Raw genomic sequence first — 23,790 nt, forward strand, 5'->3', positions numbered from 1 at the left:
GTCAGGGGTGGGATTCTACTCGTTCTGTCTGGCTCTGTAGAACTGGTAGCTCTGAAGAGCAGCAGACATAGAACCGGTTCTATGTCTGCTGCTGTTTTGGCCCACCTGCCTGCTTGGGCTCTTACCTGACCTTTATTTCCTGCTTTTTCAACCTCAGCTGCCATTCGAGGCACAGCTGCGATTGAAAAAGCAGGAAAAAAATGTTTTTTCAAATGCTGCTGCACGCAGCGCTGCTCAGCTGTCCAGGCAGCAAGCTGACAAAGATTTACACGCATGCGCAGCGTGCAGGAAAGCACATCGTAAATCACCAAACTGGTAGTTAAACCTGTCAGATCCCACCCCTGCAGGTAGTCCTTGAGTTACAACCATGACTGAGCCCAAAATTTATGTTGCTAAGTCAAACACTTAAGTGAGTTCTGCCCCATTCTACGGCTTTTCTTGCCACCGTTGTTAAGTGAATAATTACATTTAAGTTAATAACATGGTTGTTAAGTGAATCTGGCTTCCCCATTGACTTTGCTTATCAAAAGATCACAAAACGGAATCATGTGATTTCAGGACACTGCAACCATCATAGTTGCCAAGCATCTGAATTTTGTTCATGTGACTATGGGAATGTTGCAAAAGTGTGAAAAAGGTCATGAGTCACGTTTTTCAGTGCTGTTGTTAACTTTGAACAGTCACTAAATGAACTGTTGTAAGTTGAGGACTCCCTGTAGTTCAGGTTTAAAGGTAAAGACAGAAAAAGGAAATATAATAGCTCTCTTCAACTCTTGCTTTCCAGACTCTGTAAGCAAAGGTAGGATCATTGCAATTTAGCTAAGGCAATTAAAAACCTAAAAATCTACTCAGCTATAACTTCCTTTTACTCAGTTGACCAATCGAATGACACCTATGTTGGATACTTGAAACCAGGTATTTAAAGACATTGAAATGTGTTTGAATATTAGTAGCTTGGATTGATAATTGGGCTGTTGATTTGAGCGCTGAGCTTGTCAACTCAAAACATACTGAGGATGTATCCTCAAATGGTGACGAAACATTTGCAACCAATTGCCAAGCTTGGAGGTCAAACCAACAACCTAATTTAAAGACACCTTAATCTGCCTCATATTCTATCTAAGGAAAAACACAATTTTAAAAAGATTGAAAAAAAATTACTGATATATGTTCTGTGAAAATAAGGTGTTAAAATGTGAGAGGAAAGATAGTTTCTTTAAATAAATGTTAACAAGCTCTCCATGAACTGTGAAAAATTTTCTATTTATAATTCATTTTGGTTATTTTAATATGCTTGTTATCTATTAACTCCCATGAGTCTGCATGGAGCCAACCCTTTAAAAAGAGGACATACAAACAAACAAATAATTCCTGGTGTTATGAACCATAATCACAAGAAATCTCATTTCCCTCAAACTCTGAAGCTGATATCAGACTTAAAGAAAAGCATATGCCTTGGAAAGTGTTAGCCTGGTATGATTTCCCCACAAGCAGCCTCCAAATATTAACTATATTCTGATTAATGATATACTGAAGGATTTTCCTAGATTGAAGCCACCTAATTTACTTTTCCCATAATACTATAGAAAAATAAATGCTGGTGATTATATTCAGAGGAACTCCACATATACATATACAATCATGAAATTCTAGATCTAATATGAATACATATTTAAAAGTACATTATGCAAAATACATATTTCCGGTAACATACTTACAAGCACAATTTTCAAAAGTCTATTATTTCTGCACGCAATCGCTTTTGTGATGGCTGATTATGAACATTACCGAACTCAGCACTGCTCGGTACAGCCATCCTCAGGATTTCAGCCTCTTCAGAAAGATAGGATAATAAAGCCAATACTTTTAAAGAATATATATATGCTATTCTCCAACAGTCAAATGTTACTTCTCAGCAACTATTCAAAGACTTACAAACCAAGTACAAAAGTCTCATAGTTATTTCTGAGAAATATCATCACTCTAATGATTTGTTTGTATATATCTACTAGAAATAGTCAGGTATATATATTTTTCAAAAATTCTTCCCAACCAAGAATGAATGACATTCAGGTGCTTTTAAGGGCTTTACTGAACTGGAATGAGGTGGAAGGCACTTTCTTGTGTACCTACTAAGTAATATATTAAGAGTTTGAGAGTAACTCGCTTTGTAAACTCCCACAAAAGTTATCTTACACTTCAGAGAGGAAGACCTTGTGACATTGGTAACTTTCTAAATCTGTTCTTTCTAAAAACTTCATATTGCATTTCAAACTGGGGATTTGCTTAGTAAATTCCCTTTTTCTAAAACATTGGCTGCTCGCTTCTTTTAGTACAGCATAAAAAAGAATTTTTAAAGGAAGGAAAAGGCTACCAAGCATGTTTAATTATACCATAAAACAATTTGTTTCCATTGTGTCCCTTTGGGATTCCACCCAATACTGACATCATGGTATGAGGAATTCCAAGAACGATATCCAGCAATTGAACAGGATTTGTTATCAAAGTTGTGCCATCAGCCTGCAGGATAAATGAAGACATGTTGCTTCATGTTGAAAAAATAAATTAGGGGAATAATAATTTTATCTTTTAAAACTCTGTATCACCAGAGATTTAAAATCAAAAGGTCCTGTTTTGTAACCTTCCCTTAGTTTATTAAAACATTTTTTTTAAAAATGATGCATTTAAATAATGAAAGCTTTACAAGGGGCAATCAACAGATGAACACGTATCAGCTTTTTCATAAAGCTTCTTGATCTTATTGCAAAAAAAAAAGCACTTTTTCACTTTGGCTATCTATTGGTATAGACCAGGGGTGTCAAACTCACATCATCACGGTGGCATCACGTGACATACTGGGACTTTCCCCCTCTTCACTCAACCGGGCATGGGCGTGGCCAGTGCGAGACGCATCTGGCCCTTGGGCCGCGAGTTTGACAGTCCTGGTATAGACCTTGAAGTAATAAACCCATCCCCAGTACCATCACGTCACTGATGGATCCTTCTTTCTGAGTTTTCCTCCCACAGAATAATTTGATCATCATAATTTAAGCAGCTTGCTCTGTTTATTTGCCTCCTTCTTAGTTTACTTCACCAATATATTGAATGTTAGTGTTGCCTGAGAGGAAATGCTACTATCAATCCATTGATGTCAAAGGCTAATTGAAATGGACCTTAGATGGACCTCATCAGTGAAAAGTGGATTAGAAATCCTATCTACACTCATTCATTATCTATTGGATTGTGGACTATCTATCTGCAACAAAAGTATAATGATCATAGAATATATTTTTTTAAGTTTATTAAGGAATGAATTCAGTGTATTTAACAGGAAATCTTTTTAAAGCAATGCAATAAAGGAAGAATGCATTTGAAAACTGCTGAGTAGTAACAAGTTATTATTTTCCTCCATTATAAGTGCCTGATTACAACTCATTTATCATCTCTTGTTTTTATGAGGCCTTTTAAATCTTGTTCAGCCATAAACATAATTAATAGTTTGTCTAAATGATATTATCTACAACCTAAAGCAAGAGCATAATAAATAACAATTGTAAGCATGCTTATAGAAAAGAATGTGACATTATTAATTGGCATTTAAAAAAATGAAATGAGGATTGTAATGCCCTGTTCAGATGAGGCATGAAACTTCCACAAATGCCTTAGTTATATTACCTTACAAATACCTGGTTAAAAAGAATAGGTGGATTCTATTGGACTACACTTGCCATTATGCCCAGTGGATATGGAAGGCTGGTCTAAGAAACCAACTTCTTTAAAGGACAGGATATAAATGAAGCAAAGCAACCCAAGCCCTAGCACTTCTGTAAGGTCCTCTAAGATCACACCCCTGAAATTTATTTGAAAAATAGTAATTATTTTGTCTCTGTCCCTTTTAATACCGTAGTATATCTGCATAACTGCAAAATCTCAGCATTCTCTGGCAAGCAAGCAACCAATAAATAAATGATCAAATAAATTGGTTAAAGTGTGGCCCTTGACTGATAAAGAGGTTTTCCATTGCTGAAATATATAAACGTAGAATGAGCACAAAACAACTAAAAAGATATCAGACCAATTACAAGGACATCTTATCAGTGTTACGATAGCCATATAATTTCAGAAACTTTAAAAAAAAAATCATATCAACAAATGTAACCATCATTGCATTCCCTATCAGGGCAAGCAAATTTATGCACAGAAAAAGAATGGAGATAGCAAATAAAGAAATGAAATATAAGTTATAATAGAAAAGAAAATGTAACTAAGTCTGATTTAAAGCTTCATCATTTAATCTATATCCCCATAGTTGTCTTTCTCTGCAAGCCATCTTCACTTTCACCATGTCCATAAACTCATTAATGCAACTTCTGTCCATTAAACTTCTTGTTTTTTGATTGAGGATCACATGAATTCCATTTCTCTTAGAACTAAGGAGAAATTTCTTGACAGTTAGAACAATTAATCAGTGGAACAACTTGCCTCCAGAGGTTGTGAATGCTCCAACACTGGAAGTTTTTAAAAAGATGTTGAATAACCATTTGTCCGAAGTGGTGTAGGGTTTCCTGCATAGGCAGGGGGTTGGACTAGAACAGTGGTTGCCAATTGGTGGGCTGCAAGAAAATTTTGGTGGGCCGCAGAGAAATCTCACCCCCAGAGCACCACCCCAAAGCAATTAATCCAGGCTACGCAGAAACACAAGGCTGCGCCGCCTACATGGCCCGCGGGAACTCTCCCTGCCCATTCACTCCTCACCTGGCAAATTTGCCCGCTAAATTGCTATTTTTCCAACCATCAGCTGTTCTGCTGTACTGGGAGATTTAGATTAGCTAGGAAGCAGGAAATGGTTGGATTTCTTGCTTTCTAGCTAGTCTTTAGATCTTCGGCTCTGCTTTTCAGCAGAGCCTAACCTCCCTTAGGACTGAAAGTTCTATTATTCAGTGCAGACTCACAGCAAGCAAATTTTATGTGACAGACTCAGGTAGCCGATAGCAGATAGATAGATCACTGAATGATTCTGTGAGCAACTCAATTTGCCTGCCTGCTTTGCCTGATTTGGGTAAAAGTTGCTCTTTTTTATAAAAAATTCAATATTTATATCAATATTTATAATATTTACATACAAGCCATGGCCAGCCAGTCACATGACCACCAAGCCACTCCCACAAATTAGGCCATGCCCATAGAACCAGTTAGTGGTCCCTGGGATTTAAAATTATGAGTTTGGTGGTCCCTAAGGTCCAAAAGGTTGGTGACCCCTGGACTAGAAGACCTTCAAGGTCCCTTCCAACCTCTGTTATTCTATTCTGTTCTGTTCTGTTCCATTCTATTCTAACTATGACTTCCTTGGTTTCCATTCCTTTTAACCCATTCACGATTCTTTCACATAAAGGAAATTTGTCCTGTGAGTTGATACTTGTTCATTCCTGCGAACTACCTCAATGCCATTTTTCTTCACACTGGTCACACACTATACATCATACAATATTTATTACTCTACCCTATCACAAAAATTATTACTTTTAATTGTAGAAAACAATTCAAAATAGCTAGCAAATGTAATTTCCCAAATAACAATGAAGTAACTGAACTGCAATATTTCACACGATTAAAAGCAAGCAACAATAACCCCATTGATACAACCTTAAAAATACGTTTCAGATCAGTAAAATAATATTAAAAACCATGCCAAGTATAAAAATACAACAACTTAAAAGCACTATTGAGCACTGCTCTCCACTGAAGATTTTCTTGCTTTAGATTCCACCAGCAAACCACATAATTTTAAAGTTGTAAAAAAATAAGATTCATAATAATCCATTTATTACTGCCAAGACATTTCTCATTTTAAACCATGTACACCCAACAAGGACTGTGGAATTTTTATAGCCTAGACCATTTCATATTTCTCCCTACAAGAACAATTTTTGCTTTGTTGAGCTTGATTTTCATGTTCAGATTTGCCAATCTTCTTCAACTTCTTCAGCCTCTAGATGCTTTGAACTTTAATTCTCATAATTTCCATCCAACATAGTTTGAAAGATGGGGGTAGAGTAATTTTGGGAAAGCTCAGCTAATTTCACTTTCTCTTTTGTTTCAAGTATCTATTGATCTAAAATGGTGATCTAAACAACACCAATAATACTACATGACATCATCATCCTTTCAGAGCCCCAAAGTGAAACTGATGATTATATCAATGCAATAACAGTGTTGGCTAATATTTAGTCAAAATATTTTAGAACTTTCAGCCTTATTAAATTAAAATAGATGTATTTGAACATGGCTACAACACCCCTTCTATAAGATAAATAGAGACAGCTCCTTCAACCTTTCAACACAGGACTTGGTCTCCTGGTCCTTAATAAATGTCATAGTCCTCTAGATGCACTATAGTTCGTTGATATCCTTCTTAAATCACAATGCCCAGAATTAAGCACATGCCTGACCAAGCAAGTTAGAATTACTACTCTGAAAGGCTTATGGCCTTCCATGAACCTGTCTGCTTACTTAGATCAGCAAGAGGCACAGCCATGAAGATATCGCCATTGTTAGAAGCTTGGCTATCTAATGTAAGGGGAATGAATGAATGAATGAATGAATGAATGAATGAATGAATGAATGTTCTTTTCTTGTGTGGTTCCCAGGCTATGGAATGCTTATTACAAGGAGGTGTATTTGGCTCCCAATTGCCCAATATTTAAAAAAAATTACAATGAACATATTTTATCAAGCTTTGGATTTTAATGCTGATTTTAACTGCACTGAGTTGCACAGTTTAATATGATGTTTTATATTTTGCCTTACTGCCATATGATATAAGTCACACTGAATGTTTATATAAGAAGGCAGGAGAGAAGGAAAGACAATTTGGACACTACATAATGCAGAATCACCTTATAGCTTTTTAAATATACCACTAACTGGCTTAAGATTTATCGTCCATTAAAATACCCACCTACTTTTGACATGTAACAGTATCAACCAGGTATCACCCATGTTATATTTGTTCATATTTATCTTTGATTTTAAACGCACTTTTTACATTAATGTCTGTCAAATTTGATTTTGTATTATTTTCAAATATATTAAAACTTGCTTCTCTGAAATTAATCCCCCAGTTTGGTGTAAATTATAAATTGTACAAGCATCCTTTTCACTCCGTCATGTAATATCACTTATAAGGATGAAACATCAAGCAAAAAATGAAATATTGAGAAATTCCATTTGTTAGTTTTCTACACATTGGCAAGGAACCATTATATCCTGGATATAATCAATCAACCAAATCTTAAAAAACATTATTCATCCTAAATATATCTAATTGCAATTATACTAGAGGAGGATATCTATAGGTTGATATTTGTCATAATCATGATATTAACCTAAATTAGCTCTTGTCTTCCTATAGCACTTTTTTGTAACATGGCTTTCAGTGATGAATAAATCACTTGGTGCCATGATCCCTCCTCCAAAAAAAAATAATCCCTCAAAGACTTTATTAATTTATGTGTTGACCTCCAGTTTCACTTTGGGTGATAGACTCATATTTCTTGCACAAATGACATACCAAAGGATTCTATTTCAACGATACAAAGATTTCCCTCCAGCTATTTTAACTGCTTACAAATGAAGGCATCCCCCTTTGTCTTACACTATGTTTCTCACACATCCTGTGTCTGCAGTCAGGATCCTTGCACACATTAAACATACTAAATCTTAAAGCAGTCTCCAGAACTTTCTTCTCAAGGGTGCAAAGGGAATAGCATAAAGGGCATTATGTATACATGTAGTCCTTGAGCTATGACTACAATTGAGCCCAAAATTTATGTTGCTAAGGGAAACATGTGTTAAGTGAGTTCTGCCCCATTTTACAACTTTTCTTGCCACAGTTGTTAAATGAATCATTGCATTTGTTAAGTTAGAAACATGGTTGTGAAGTAAATCTGTCTTCCCTACTGACCTCGCTTGTCAGAAGATCGCAAAAGCTGATCACATGACCCCAGGGCACTGAAACCATCATAAATATGAACTAGATGCTAAGCATCTGGATTTTGATCACGTGACCATGGGGGGATGCATGTTGCAATGGGCGTAAGTGTGAAAAATGGTCATAAGTCACTTTTTTCAGTGCCATTGTCACTTTGAACTATCACTAAATGAACTGCTGTAGAGCGTGATCCCCAACCTTACCGGCGGAGCCAGCTGGTGCCCGCGGTACGTGGCCGCTTTCTTTTAAAAAGTGCTTGGTGACCCACTCCCTCCCCTGAGCTTCCGGGAAATGCCACCAAAAGCCACCGCCCCCCGTGAGCCCCGAAGCTCACCGCACTTTCAAAAAAACCCCCCCCCCCCCCCCTGCCATCCCCAGGTTTGTTCCACCGGGACGGGCAACCCCGCTGTAGATGACTACCTCTATGTGGATTGTGGGAGTAGCTGAAAACTTCTGTTTTGGTGATAGTTTTTTTTTTCTGTGTGTGAAAAGTTCTAAGGCACAAATGCCTAACCCATATAATAATGCTTCTTAAAGATAAAAGCTCAAAGACTACTGTGATTGTCAGATTAAATATGTTAATTTAAAAAAATCTTTCCAAACATAGAACATTTCTTCAGTATTAAATCAGAATAGTGCTACATTCTCCCCAATCTAGGAATTCTCCAGCCTTTTTTTAAAAAAAATCTGTTTTCAATTGCAATCTGAACTGCTGGTCTTTTGCAGCCTCTGATCTTGCTATCAGCTAAATTGGTCTATTATATTGTTGCCTCTGAGAAAGGACAAACTCATAAATACCCCTGTGTGATGCAACTATACCCAAGGGAAAACAAAGACAATTTGAATGGTGCTTCTGAAAGCACATGCTAAGGCTGGGGATAAAATGCTTCCAACTAATTCTAGCTGTTGAAATTGTATAGTTCCAGTAGCCATTACTGTTTCCTGATGCTTTCTTAAGAATACTAAAATGTAATCCATGTGTAACCATTACCTATTTTGTTTCTTACTTATAGAGATCCAAAATGCATCCAAGGGGAATGTACACCATATACTTATGATGGTGGAGGTACTGTAATTTTATGAAGTATAAGCCAGGGTTCATGCTGACACTTCTAGTGGGTTGTGGCTAAGATTCAGATCTGAAATACATTTTGTAAACATTTTCTGGACTTTAGATCAGAGGCACAAACTGGACTTACTCATGTCTGCCAGAACATCCCCTGAACAGAAATTCAGTAATTGCTCACCAAATAAAATAAAACTACAATAAAGGATAAATATGAGCAAATAGTTCATGTTTATTCTCAGTGTTATCATTCATCACAGGGCCTGTGAGTCTGAATTTGGATGCCAAGTGCCCATCAGTCTGGAAAACAAAGAGATCCTGAACTTTTCTATAAAGGTCAGCACATTTTCTAAGTATGCAAAACTCTCTCTCTCTCTCTCTCTCTCTCTCTGTGTGTGTGTGTGTGTGTGTGTGTGTGTGTGTGTGTGTAAAACAGAAAGGGAGGGAGGGAGAGAATGAATGACAGGTATATATTGTGGGGAGGTTTATACATGTTTAAAAATAAAACAAAGCATACTGCTCAGAATTTCCAGGGTGGGGTAGATAATGTGATGCCCACTGATACTTTTAAACAAACTGGTCTAAATATTTGGGTGGTGCAATGCTTTGGCCTCTGTCTTAAAAAGGCAGTTCGGAATACACAAAAACACAAATGTAGTCCCAGTTTGCAACACCATAAAGCAAGGGTCTTCAAACTTGCCAAGTTTAAGACTTGTGGACTTCAGCTCCCAGAATTCCAGAGCATGCCTGGAGGAGGGATTCTGGGAGTTGAAATCCACAAGTCTTAAAGCTGTCAAATTTGAAGACCCCTGCCATAAAGCAACAGTCCCTTTTCCTGGGATTGTATGGCAGCTGGAATCCTAGGAAAAAAGGCAGGTGTCCTAACATATTAGCAGCAGGTGTTTGAGAGCATTACCACATATACTGAAGCACCATTGGTAGACTGATTCTGAATTGCTGCATACACCTATTGTAATTCTCCAGGTTTCAATTGTCAATTTAGATTGTTTTAATTAGAACAAAAGGGGAAAATAAAAATATTAAGTAGGAATCCAGGAAACTCCAAAACTAAATGAACAGCCATATCTCTGAAACCTATGTAGACATTGTTATAAAATAAATATGAACTTTTGCTGCAATCTGGTGCCTTTCTTCAAATTTGTCCAGAAACTATACAAAGGAGAAGACCTGATTTGTGTTTTGGATATCTGGCTTCTAGGAAGTCCTAGGATTCTAGATCAAAACATCTCCCAGAAGAAGGCAAGGGACAATCATTTCACTACTCCTGCCAGGAAAACTAGGTGCCCATGTGGACTAAGTCACCAGGACCAGAGCTTAAGTCAAGTGTGAATTTAATGTGAGTTGACCTCAAGGATTTTAGAAGGCTAGAGGGCATTCACTGCGGGAAGCAAATCTACAATGAAGTTGTCTATTCATATTCAGGACTTTCTGAAATCATACAGATAAGAAAATATTAAGGTAGCCCATCTGTCACTCAAAATATGCTCTAGTTGCTCACTGTTGTTTTTTCTTACTATTTTAAGTGCATATGTTTAATGTTGCATATGCTACTGTCCAATCCCACCCATACTAAAACCCCAGAGAGTGAAATATTCACAGGAAGGTTAAAAGTTCAGATCTGTAGTCTAACATTTAAGGGGAGGCAGAGGCTCAAATAAATCTAGCAATTAAGGAGAAATTGACACCTAACCAAGATTCTGTTCTAATTCTCAGTGCATAGAAGAATAGGAAGGGAAAGAAAATAATTTATGTAATCTGAAAAACTGAGTAAAATAGTAAAAATCAAGAAGATTGTACTTGCACTACTATATCAGGTACAGAAATAAACCTAGATTAAAGATCCAGACTAGAAAAAGTGAATAGTGAAATATAAAAGCCACAATTTTTATCTCTACTAGCTAAACATAGATTAGTTTTTGACATTTACTAACCAAACTTAGATCACCTAGCTGGGGACACTATTTCTTTTCTTATTGGCTCATATGCTGCTCAAAACCATCTAGAATAGCATCCCTTTCAATCTGATGAATAATCTTGCTACAATTATGATTTAATACTAATATTTTTATAAAACACTAACTACAAGAAAATGGGAGACAACTTTGCCTGAGGCTTGATTTATTATACCATACTCTTCTAGGGCAGTGACTAACTAAGAAATAAAAACGTCCACCAGGTGGCAGACATGAGGAGAGAAGGAGCATTTGCTTCCGCCTACCCATACAGAGATTCAGTTGGCACCAAAAGATGGCTTCATGCTTTTTGTAGTCCAGTAACCATTATAGAATCTCTAGCATAATGCACAAAAATGGAACATGCTTTGTTCACATCTTCTCCCTTCCACAAGGCAATTGGGCCGATTCAAACCTTCTTGTTGGCATGCTTGTGCCTCAAAGGCAACAGGATGATCATACTGATATATAAAGCATGGTTGGTGTCTTCAAGGCCAACAAGCTTTCAAGATGTGTGAATCAGATAAATTTGGGGGTACTCAGAGAACAGCCCTGTAAGATTATCAACATTTTCCAAAGGTCTGGATGGTTTTACATAAATATAAAATACACATTATAATAACTGCTTTGGAGGATATTAACCAGAAGAACTTGGATGGACATTTTAAATTAAGCCTAAGGAAACTGTTACAAAAAATAAGTTTGCTTAATTTCTTTATGACAAACCCAGGTCAGTTCAACCTATCCTAAACTGCCATTCTTCTATTTTCCTTTATTAGAATATTTTGATATTAGTAGGTTTCAGTAAACTGCCAGGCTCATTTCCATACACCCTTACAGTTTTCTCATCTTTGCTTTATCTATATAAGAGGGTACCTCAATAATGTAATGCCAGTCTTTTTTGGCCCTTCCTTTCACACAACCATGACATCTGAATCTCATGAGAACCTGAGGTCTGAACATTGTCAAAAATCACCATAACGCTGTACCAAATGACTGTATTTGCAATGGCAAATTGAAAGATTTGAGCAAGACAAATAAAGGAAACTATAGTGAAGGAAAACAGGTCTTAATCTCAGAGAAGAAGCTGCATAATGAAATGCAGCATAGTTTGAAAAAATGAAGCAAAAGAAGCCCCCGAATTATCTATATTCCCATTCATCATAACATTTAATGTGCACAATTCTATGCTATGTTTGTTACCACTTCTTCAGGACCACACAATAAATCTAGCCCCAGATTTCTGACTTGAAATTAAACTTCTAGCATAAAAACCTACCCTTCTTGCATGAAATATAGATATTCTGCATTATGTTATATATCTATGGGTGCTGATGATAATACACACACTTATAGAGAGCTTCATTGAGTTTTTGCCCCGCACTTGTAAATAAACATTACTTATCATCAAAATATTGCTGTTGGTTGTGTGAACAAAAAAGAAAAAAACATAGAATGTAAAAATAATCAAAACATATTTGAAATTAACTTGCAGACTGCAATATGCAGTTAAAGTGTTTAAAAATAAACATACATGTCTTCCCAACTGCCACAGCTAAGAGAAGAAAAAACATGAACACAGTACAAATAGATACACTAATCCACATAAATGTTCAGAAACATACAATTTAAAACATGACATTTACTAAATAAGGAAAAACTTTCCAATACTAATAAAAGAGATATTAACAATATACTTAAAAAGATAACACTACCAAACTCTTTTTCAACGTACATTCAATTAGAAATTTAGAATGAAAGAAATTACAATGAACATTATAACTGCCGTTTGCTAAAGTCACACAACTGTCTCCTAAAATGTGGAAATAAAGAGAGTAAAAGTCAGATTTCACTCTCTGGCTTCATTTCAAATCATTGTAGAAGTTTGCAGTTCCTCAGTGAGAAATTCTTATTTCAGCGCTGCTAAGATATAAACACCTAAAACATCTCCATGTTCCTTCTCTGTGATTCTCCCTTACCTTCTGCACCCTGATTTTACTTTTGGTAAGTCAACAACAGTCTTACCTTGCCAGATCCCTTGGCCAAAGCATCTCTTCACTTTGCTGCCCATGAAGAATTCTAGAGAAAGGGGCAAGGTTAATTTTATAGGTTGACACCTTCATTGGGCTGCCATCAAAATACTCCACGCCGGAGGAAGTGACAGAAATGAACAAGGCGAGTTTTCTCAATAGCTCACTCAGTGACTCTGGAAGAGGCTGGGAAAAAAGCAAGCTAGCAAGAAGGTGAACACTATAAACAGCCCTAGAAAGTAACTTGATCCCTCTGTGAAATTAACCTGTAAAGTGCCGAAGGAGAGTGAAATTTAAGTCATTCAGGCATTAGGTTAGCTGAGAAAGCCCAAGCATTGTAAAGAAGTAAAGAAACTTATGCAAAACTTTCAGATTAGGTAGTTTTGCAGGCTGTAATACAAACAGCCAGTGTTGTCGAGATTGCATATCTCGGGCTGCTGGAAACTCATTCACGTGTGTCCAAACCTATTTTGATACACTTCTTCAGGCTTTCAGTTCATTTTCTCCATTGCATGAAGCACAGGGCATTTCGCTCACTTACTGTACAAACCTGTACTGACATTCACATGGAAAAATTATGGATTTTTTAAAAAAAGGTTTCCTTATTATACTGTAATAGGAATTATGGAACATCTCCCCCCCCCCATATCTGACAGGCCCCACCTTCTTAACCTTCAGGAAAGCACTTAAGAGGTGGCTCTTCTCCCAAATATTGGGATAGAGTGAGGACATGACAGGTTGAGAATACTGCATCTATGAAGTGGGGTTGGGGCATTGCAATTTTCTGTTTCTGTTTTATTGGGATTTTGGGGGGGTTAGGATATCATTTTTATTGCTGTATATATTTTTATTTTTGGATTGTAAGCAACCCAAAGTTTGTATAGCTTGGTGGCTATACAAATATGTTACATAAATACATACCTATATAACAAAGGTTCTATTGACAACAAGATACCAGATAACTAAATATTGACTCCATCCATCAGCAATAAATATATCAAAAGAAAGCAAATGTTTGGCTAGTTGGCAAGCTAAATGATAAAACAGAATCACAGAAAATACTCAACGTACTTCCAAAAAGTTCCACAGTGAGCATGACACAGTCAAAAAGGATAAGGCACCAATAATAATCCTCATCTCAATTATTGCACTTTCCCCCAGCTGCTTGCTGGGATAGGTAGAAAGATAGTAGACAGACAGACAGACAGACGAACAAGGCTTTTGTGTGCAAAGTGATCAAATCTCAGGAAGAAGCAGACATTTAAATCTCCTCTACCTTCAACACAATGCCTCCAACCCAGACCAACCATTATATGCTCATTTGTGAAACTAGTGGAATTGCTTGAGGAAATTCTGAATGAATATAAATGCAAATGTAGAGACATCCAACTCTGATCCCAGGGACCTTTTCTTCTGAATAGAATCAGCCTGAGGAAACTAATGGTCCTATTCCTTACCTAAGAATAGTTGAGCTGAGGGCAATCCTTCTCCACAATGACTCCCAAGGACTGGAACTTCTTGTTCATCTCTATCTATCTATCTATCTATCTATCTATCTATCTATCTATCTATCTATCTATCTATCTATCTATCTATCTATCTATGAACAATATATATATGGCATCCAACCTGTTGGTCTTCAGAAGGGACAAGTCTTCAGAGACTGGTAATTGTGAGATGTCATGGATGGCGAAGTTAATTCCTTGATTGTATTATTTTTTTCTGAGCTACTAATAATATCATAATCATTTGAGCAGAGTGATATAAAACTAGTTGTGATAAATAAACAAAAGGTCACTTGTAGAGAGATGCTACAGAACTAAAATTTGGTGCATAATTTACAACATCATTTTGCATTTCAGATATAAATCCCAGGTCACCCAACCACCTGATATAACCTCCATCGCACCATACCTCCAAAGGAAAATTACAAAATGGATTGTGGTTCTTTAAATGCTTTTTTAACATTTGTTATCACCAAGCCCTGTTAATAAATCACCTAAGACAGGCCTGCACAATTTCTCACAGAGTGCTTAATACAGCTATTGACCATGTGTTACAGTCTATTAGGGTAATTGAAAATCTCCCTGTTATTGCAGCTTAGGACACAAAACAATTTAACACAAGCAGCTTTCTCAGCCACCTTACAATAGATTGAATTTGGCTGGTCAAGTCAAAAACTGTCCATACAAGACTTAAAATATATTATAAAGGCAGGTGAAACACAATCTAGATGTGATGTTACTATTTTTGACTCATAATCTTTTACTATAGAACGGGGACTTTATGGGGAGGTCACAGAAGTCAAAAAAGTGACCACAAGCACATGATTTAAGCACTTTTTTTTTTTTAAACAAGTGTTGTAAAACATAGATGTTTCCAAATGGAAGTTTTAAAAATTAACATAATTGAACTAGTTTTAAATAATGCAGTCATTAAATAACAATGGCTGCACTTAAATTATAAGCAGAAAACTGAGTTGGGTCTCTATATGTGACTGCATGGATTATTGCCAAAAGTAAACACACACATAGACACACAGACAGAGTATATAAAATGAATAGTTTAAGAGGCAGGAAAAAGACAGATTTTTGTATACTGGCTTGGGAGAAAAATGAAATTTTCAGAGTAGATTAAAATCCAGGCAGAGAAGAATTTGGAGTCTTTAACTGTTGCCTCATATTCAAGGCATGCATTATAACCTTCCCAATCTTGCACTTCTGTGCTGAAGCCAGAAGTTCTGCTAACATCAATACATGGACTTACAACTGTGGAATATTCCCTTTCTATTTTTGTAGGATTACTTTGTATTTATAGAATGTAGATGAAGGGAGACTAAGGGCAAACCCTAAACCTTTAAAGAGATGGGATATTCCTAAAACTGCAGTAAACAAGCATTTAATATTTCCTTATTTGATCTTTTCTTTTCCAGTCTTCCTTCTATTTTCAAGGAAGGGAGGGAGGGAGGGAGGAAGGGTTTGATTCACCATGTTCCCATGTTTTAATCTTAAAGGCCATTTTTACTCCTTTCTGTTTTCTGAAACTATAATGTTTGAACTAAATACCTTAGACCAGGGTTAACAGTTAACGGAAAAATAAAGTGTGAATGCAAAAACCTGATTCATCATATAGGTGAGAGAGCTGGCAGTGGCCGCAGTTCTCCATTGAGATTTAGGATACTGGGTAAATCTATATTTAACCGTTCTCAGAAGAGCCATTTCTTTTGCACCCATACTTATTAACAACACAGGCACATTCTTTAACTTAATGGGTTAAAATGTTAGTTCTCCAGCTGGTTATAAAATACAGACTTTGGAAGGGGGAAAATGCTTCCAAACCCCTTATATAGGTAAGCCAGTCAAATCCAGTGCTTGCTTTTTCTTTCCTGCAATCTATACTTTAGTGGGCGCTGGATTGCCATAGCAACACTAAAGACTGCTTATTTGGAAGCTGGTGGATGTGACAATTTGCTATTTTTGAATAAACAAAACACAACACAAAATCACAGACATTTAGAAAAGCCTCATTTAAAAACAGATGATTGTGTTTTTAGGATGAAAAGAGAGAGTGCTAATGAAATTCCTTCCTGCAGCTGGAATCATTATCTGCATTAAACTAGATTAGCAGTGTGTATATAAAGACAAGTGCTGCAGCCTTTCACCACAAATTTGGATAATGACAGAACTGGAGACCTTGTTAGTTAGTTAGTTGGGTGGGGACTAGATAAGGCAGTTATCAAAAAACAAGTTTAGCCTGGTTTGGAATGAATACATGAAGCATATAAGAAGTCTTAGATTTGGTCCTGGGCATTTTCAGTAAAATCTCATTCATTCTTATTTCCCACCTTTATTATTTTTACAAATAACTGAAGGCGGTAAACATATCCAACATGCCTTCCTATTTTCTCCACAACAATAACCCTGTGCGGTGGGTTGGGCTGAGAGAGAGCATGACTGGCTAAGACTTGAACACAAGGCCTCTTGATTTTTAGACCAAAGTAGCTCTGATAATCTTTGAGAGTACCTGACAATCAGTAACTACATTTGCATACAGGCAAAACCCATTTTGTCTTAAATATGATTTAAGGACAGAGTTCATACATAACCTTCAGCTATAAACCAGGATACAAATTGGTTTGATATATGGCTTTCCAGGGTAGTTTTTTGCAGCCCTCAGACTGGGACTATGCTTTCAGGCCTTTTGAAGGATTGAGGATTCAGTTACTTACTTATGTTGATGTTATTGTCATGTAGTGCATTTTAATTGTTGTAGGCAGTTTTGAGTACTTAGACAGAATGGCAGAATGTAAATTTGATACAATTAAGCTTTGCAGGGGCTTAAAGCGCTCACTGAACCCCTTAAAGTCTCTGGCACCTCCCAGGAATGTATTGTTGATTTGCTCACTTTTGAAAGTTGCCTCTTCACATGTTGTACAAAACGTGGGACAAACATGACTTACAGTCCCCATACAAATGAAACCAATTTATTGCATCTCATAAGATCTGAATCTAACAAGTACCTTTAAAAGAGAGCTGCATGAATCTAGATTCCTAGGATGTAGTTCATTCAAATGAGTTGTTATTATGGAGAATTATCTTTGTGGGGAAAAGCTTTTTTTCTTGCCTCAAATATACAGAACGGACAACTAAATCTGTATTCTGGATGCGATAGCATGCCCTTCAAAGAAAAGGCTCTGGAGCTTGGGAGTGTTCCTTAATTTCATTCTTCAATAGGAGACTTCACATGCAACAAAGGCCTATGCCTACTTTCTCCAGATGGCTCTAGATCAGGATGTCAAACTCGCAGCCCGTGAGCCAGATGTGCTGGTCATGCCCATACCTGGTTTAGTGAAGGGGGGGAAAAGTCACAATACGTCTCATGACGCTGCCGTGATGCTGTAAATTTGACACTCCTGCTCTACATGGATCTCTGATCAGTATTAAAATGATTGCAGTTGCACTAGGGCAGAGTTCCACAACCTTTCTGACTTTGTGGACTGGCGGGGGTGTGGGAGAAGGGTGGGTTTCACCTGAGTGGCGGGTAAGCACTGCATGCATCCTTGCCCACTGCTTGCACAAATGGAGCACGTGCGCATGCACTTGCCCGCTACTTGCACAAGTGAGGATGCATACATTTGCACACCTGCGCTCACCCGCTTCCATGGCCCAGTAGTGGGCCATGGCTCGGAGGTTGCATTAGGGTAATGGACTCTATGTGTGGTTATCTTGAAAAAAAATAAGAAACTGCAACTGCTAACTGGAGTGATTCAATGGGCTTACATAATTTTGATTATGAAGCAATGGTTTGACTGCCTATATCCGTGATGGCGAACCTATGGCACACATGCCACAAGTGGCACGCAGAGCCATTTGTGCTGGCACCACGAGCCACAGCAATCTTACCTCACTGCACATGCGCATGCCTCACAGCTGACTTTTTTTTCCCTTGTCTGGTTTGAGGAATTTGTCGGCCTTCCAGAGGCTTGGAAAAAGACTCTGCAAGGCTTTTCAGGACGAATTATAGACCCGTTTTGTCACTTTCCAAGCCACTTTCTGGGAAGCCAAAAAAGGCTTCAAACCAGCCAAAAAAATCAGCTGTGAGGCACAGTGCAGATAAGGGAGTGGCGGCGGGTTGCGCGTGCATGCACAGGGGGTGTGGGGAGGGGGCATGTCTTGCATTCTGGGTGCTGGCACACGAGTGCATGCACGCTGGTGTGTGCGCAATTTTTGGCACAGGAGCCCAAAAAGGTTAGCCACCACTGGCCTATATATCATTGGAACCAATTTAAGATGTTAACACTATTCTAAATATCTTAAAATCCAAAGATAGATGCCTCAATACAATACAACCCATACAATAAGAGCTCCTTGCAGTTGGTTCAGATCACAATGCAGCAATGGAGTCTTTTCAGTGGTAGCATCTCAATGATGGAAATCATTGGCTAGCTTCCACCATGTCTTCTTTTAGATGACAGTTAAAGATATGCATATTTAACAAAGCAATCATAGGATAACAGAAACTCCAGTACAAGATTGCATTTTTATATTACGGACTGATCTATTATTTTGTACTTATTGTTTTCAAAACCTGTTAGTTTTAATGAGGATGGTTTTTAAAAGATTGTTTAAAGATGTGTGAAAAGATGTGGTGATAATTAAAACAAGATTTGTTGGAGGACTGTTCCAGAAAGAGATGAGTCTTCATCCACTGGCTTTTCAAAGCAGTCCCATGTAAACAAGCTTTCAATTGTTGCACAACCAAAATTTATCAAAAACATTCCAAATATTTATTTGTCAGGCTCATATACCGCCATAATTGGTGCTTTTCATACTTTTCTATACCACAGCTTGCATAGAAATAGGTGGAACCACTTGAAATGCTTGAAAATATTCAAACTCAAAAAATTCAGAAATGCAAATTCCCTTTTCTAAAAAACAACAACCAAAGCTAGAGTGAAAAAAAACACCACATTGAAATTATATTTGCAGGACCACACAACTAAGGAACTCTAGTGGTAACTAATCTGTATTACTCAAATTCAACTATTTTCAATGACAAAGCAAATTAGAAACAGCATCTTATTTACTTAAAATAACTGAATTGTTCATTTTGCTTCAGGCAGTCAAAAACAAACATGGGTTGCAATAATCCTTTGTTGGCTCCAATGAGTATTTCTCTGAAGTTTGATTAATTTTTTGCAATTCTTCAGTGCACAGAAAATAAACACTGTCTTGATTTATCAATGTCATACTTAACTTTACATTAATATCTCTTCAAAATCTATGTGGATTAGTGTCCAAGACATACTATGTATTTCTTTTTTAAAAAGACAATCTAACAAGTAATTTAGCAAGATAAATTAACAAGTTGTTCATTAAGGGTTTGTTTCTGTATTTAAAATAATTATCAGATAGTCATATATTAATTTAACTAAAGAACAGATGTTAGAAAAGACTTGTGCATCGTGTCAAACATACCTAATTGTAATGAAATCACAGTCAAATCAAAGAATTCTGGTTTAGGACTTTAATCTATAGCCTAAGAATGTATTTAGCTCTTTGAAATGTTAATGAGACATGGATCTAGGCTTCAGTGAAAGGAAATTGCAGCCCTTAACTTTGTACCATTAACATGAAAGGACAACTTAATTCTTTTATTTTTATTGCTAAACTGCATTGATTAAAGTTAACCTGAAGCTTGCATTGCAATCTCATGAGACGGTGAGAAAGGGTTTATTTTTAATTTGATACATGCATTTGGAATTGGAACTTTTTTAGACTATTTAAATTGATTTGGTAATCTATTGGACAAATTGTAATATTTATAGTATTTATAAATGAGAGGCTGTGTAGTACTGGGCTTAAGTTGTTGGACTAGGAAGTGGGAGACACAGGTTTAAGTCCACTCTTAGCCATGGAAATTTACAGGGGGAGCTCGGGCGAAATCATTCTTTTAAAATGGCTTGGAATTATCAAATGGTACAGAAAGAGTGGCTGTTAGAATAGTGGTAAAAAATAGGCATTTTTAAAATATGCAACTGGCACTGAATAAGCTACGCTACCTATTTGTTTCTGGATTCAAATCAAAATTTTTAAATTCCTCCAAACAGTTTAGGATTAGGCTAATTGAAGGGCGAACATAAAGGGTAGCTCAGTGATCATTTCTCTCTTGGGTATAGGACAAAAATAATAGATTTAAATTATTTTAAGATTCTAAATGAATGTAGAAAAAAATTTATTCACAATAAAGACACTTGACCTCATATTAAGGAAGTGAAGGCATTATTCTGCTGACCATGTTCCATCATAGACTGGATAGCTGTTGAGGTGCTGTAATTTGCATTTCTTTAGGAACTAGGTTCAATGGACTAAGTTGTCCCTTTCAACTTTCAGACTGTATGCTTGCACTGAAACGAACTTTTACAAGCGTTTATAAATGAATCTCTGCAAACTTTAAAATCGGCATCTGAGATCTTATTCACAGGCCTGCTCCCAAGATGCAAAATGAAATGAATCATTATTATTGCTCTTAACCAAAGAAGCAATAAATATATCACAAATAGATAAGCAAATAATGTATTCAACATACCTTACAGCATGGAAGAATCAAATAATGTTTGCTGGCATGGAAGCATCAAATAATGTTACTTCTGGTTGCATATATCAATTATCAGATTTACTGAAAGAGTAAGAACTAACAATGGTCTAACAAATCTCTGAATTCACATTTGCCTAATTCTGCAGGGAGCAGCACAAAATTTTGCCACTTTTGAAAACAATGCCTTTAGAATGGCTAAAAGTCAATAAAAAGTTTAACACTTATACCAGATCTAATCACTGAAAAGTGAGTAATGAGTACAAAGAAGGTGAACCCTCACAATAGTTTCAACAATGTAAGAGGACGTGACTCACTACTTCAACTTTCCCCATTCCACATGGGTGAAGCTAGCAGGAATTTTATGATAGCTTCCCTCAACACTGCTGAAGGGAGGGGACCCAAATGAATCAACAACTACTTTCTTTGTTCTTTTAAAACCATAAGTTTACTCAAGCTTGTGAAGATTCAGAAACCCTTCCAAAAAGTGGATATCATAGTAAGTTCAAATGTAAATCATGTTTCAGCATCCAAAATACCCAAGCACTTTCATCCCATGTATAATTTAAAAAAACGAATGTTCTCCAATCAGCTGATATCAATTGAAATAGAAATAAAAATAACCATTGCTTTTATTGCTATTTTGAAAACTGCATTAAGGATAACTTCCACATGGGATGGAACTTTGTTCTGAAAAAAGCATGGACACTATAAATAAAATAAATAAAGCAAACTGCAATCTCTACACACATTTACTAGAGAATAGGGGGATTTCATTGCACTTAGGCATTATGCCTGAAAATAGCTACAGGTATGTGCTGCCAACCACTCAAAGGAAGTTAACAAAGGCTTCAAGCTGCTACTTTAAAAAAAACAACCACCAAGAGTCATAACTGTTTTTCTTTAGAGGAATATCTGTAGTGGCATGCAAAAAATGCTTAAAGTTACCACACTAATTAAATATAATTTCATTCAATTCTCATTCACATTTAAATACATTTTCTCAGCAGGCCCTCACTTTCTCTGTACATGGAATAGTTATTAATGTGTAGTTCTTTACTCAAACTTTTAAGATCACAAATATTAAAACTCTTACTATTTAATTTCTATTTTCTTTTCTTAGATACCAATACAAAGGCACAATATAAATTAACTAAGTAAGAGACTGAATCAACACACAAATGAGACTAGCAAGACAAATTTCTTTTTAAAAAAAATAGATAACGGTATCTGAAAACAAATCGTTCAAGACAATATCTTTGATATGTTTATATCCTGCTTAACAAAACAAAAGCTGGAAGAATCACAGTAATAATGATATTGCAATGTCTTTCCTTTGGTTGTACAACTGGAAATGGATCCCGAAGAAGAAAATAAGTTACAGGGAAAAAATACTTCAGTTCAAAGCCTGCAATAGGTGCAATATAGTGAGGCAGCCATACTTCCAAGCAAGGGTTCTCAGGCATGCATGAAAAGTTTATTACTCAGAGCTTCAGAAGAAAAGTGGAGCCAATTAAAGTTGTGTATCATGGAATGATATATTTCTCTTTCTTCACTTTGAAATAAAATTGCTTCTCCCAAGAGACCTGAAACTAATGCAATTTCTTATGAGATGAGGATGAAGGAACAGGAATTGGGCTCTATGATTAATTCAAATTTTCATGGTGGTTTTAATTGTATTCCTTTTGATGTAAATAACAATATGAGGAAAAATGTTCCTTTAACAATCATGACAAAATGTAAAGATTTATTTAGTCAGCCAAGCACTCCAATTTTAAATGATATTTGTCAAATGACTTGTTTATGCTATTCCTATTTCAGGATTGAAAATTTGTCAGGCCTGTAAAATGTCTTTTAGCAACTGGTTAAAAAAACCTATCATATAAGAAATTAAAATTAATGTATAGTACACTATAAAAGTTTTATATTCTTTTTTTCCAAATTAGAATAGGAAAAAAAAAACCAACCCTCTCATATTCTAATTCTGCCAGTTAAAATAGAATTTCCACCTTAAGATCTAATTAGCATGTAATTAGCATTAGATGTAATCTCCATTTCAAGGGCCATTGAGCCAGTGCTATCTGAAGATGTTTCTGTGGTCATGGGGCCAGCATGGCACCATGGAATGCTATTACCTTCTTACCGAGGTGGTATTCACTTATCAACTTGGATTTGCATGCTTTTGAACTGCTAGGTTGGCAGAAACTAGGGTGAGGACAGGAGCACACAACATCCTGGGGTGCTAGGGTTTGAACCTGGGCTGTTGGTTTTCCAGACGACAAGCCCAGTGTCTTAACTGCTTAGCCAACATGCTGCCCCTTGCTACCAAACATAGTAACCTAAATCAAATATTACACTCGCTCCTAATAGAGCACTGATGCCTTGTTTTCTGTAGGTGTTAATACTGAATTACAGAAAAGATTTAGTTAAGCAACAAAATTCTCTCTGCATTTTGTTTCACCAATGTATATATATATTTTATATCGATAAAAACACCTATACCATGTATATATAGATATATGTGTACATATGCATGTACACACACTCTCAGCCACTTTATGGATAAGCACTCTCCATACCCCTCTGTCACGCACTGCCTCCTTCAGATCTGCCATACCCCAGTGTCATCCCACTAGT

The 23,790-nt window shown here is 36.5% G+C and overlaps 1 protein-coding gene across 9 annotated transcripts in view; it reads right to left on the bottom strand.

Moving 5' to 3' along the window:
• NAV2 (neuron navigator 2) overlaps positions 1 to 23,790 on the bottom strand; it is a 599,301-nt gene that overhangs the window by 71,795 nt on the left and 503,716 nt on the right. Inside the window, exon 1 of one of the 9 annotated variants that reach the window (XM_087951116.1) lies at positions 13,055 to 13,235. The exons of the other annotated variants lie outside the window; for them this stretch is intronic. Coding sequence (XP_087807242.1) covers positions 13,055 to 13,152 — 98 coding nt within the window. The 5' untranslated portion in view covers positions 13,153 to 13,235. Of the gene's footprint in view, positions 1 to 13,054; positions 13,236 to 23,790 lie in introns of those variants that run through there. 9 annotated transcript variants of the gene reach the window in all.

This window comes from Notechis scutatus, chromosome 1 (assembly GCF_049901735.1).
Source record: "Notechis scutatus isolate UNSWTSFEM ecotype Mainland chromosome 1, rNotScu1.2, whole genome shotgun sequence".
NCBI lineage: Eukaryota > Metazoa > Chordata > Lepidosauria > Squamata > Elapidae > Notechis > Notechis scutatus.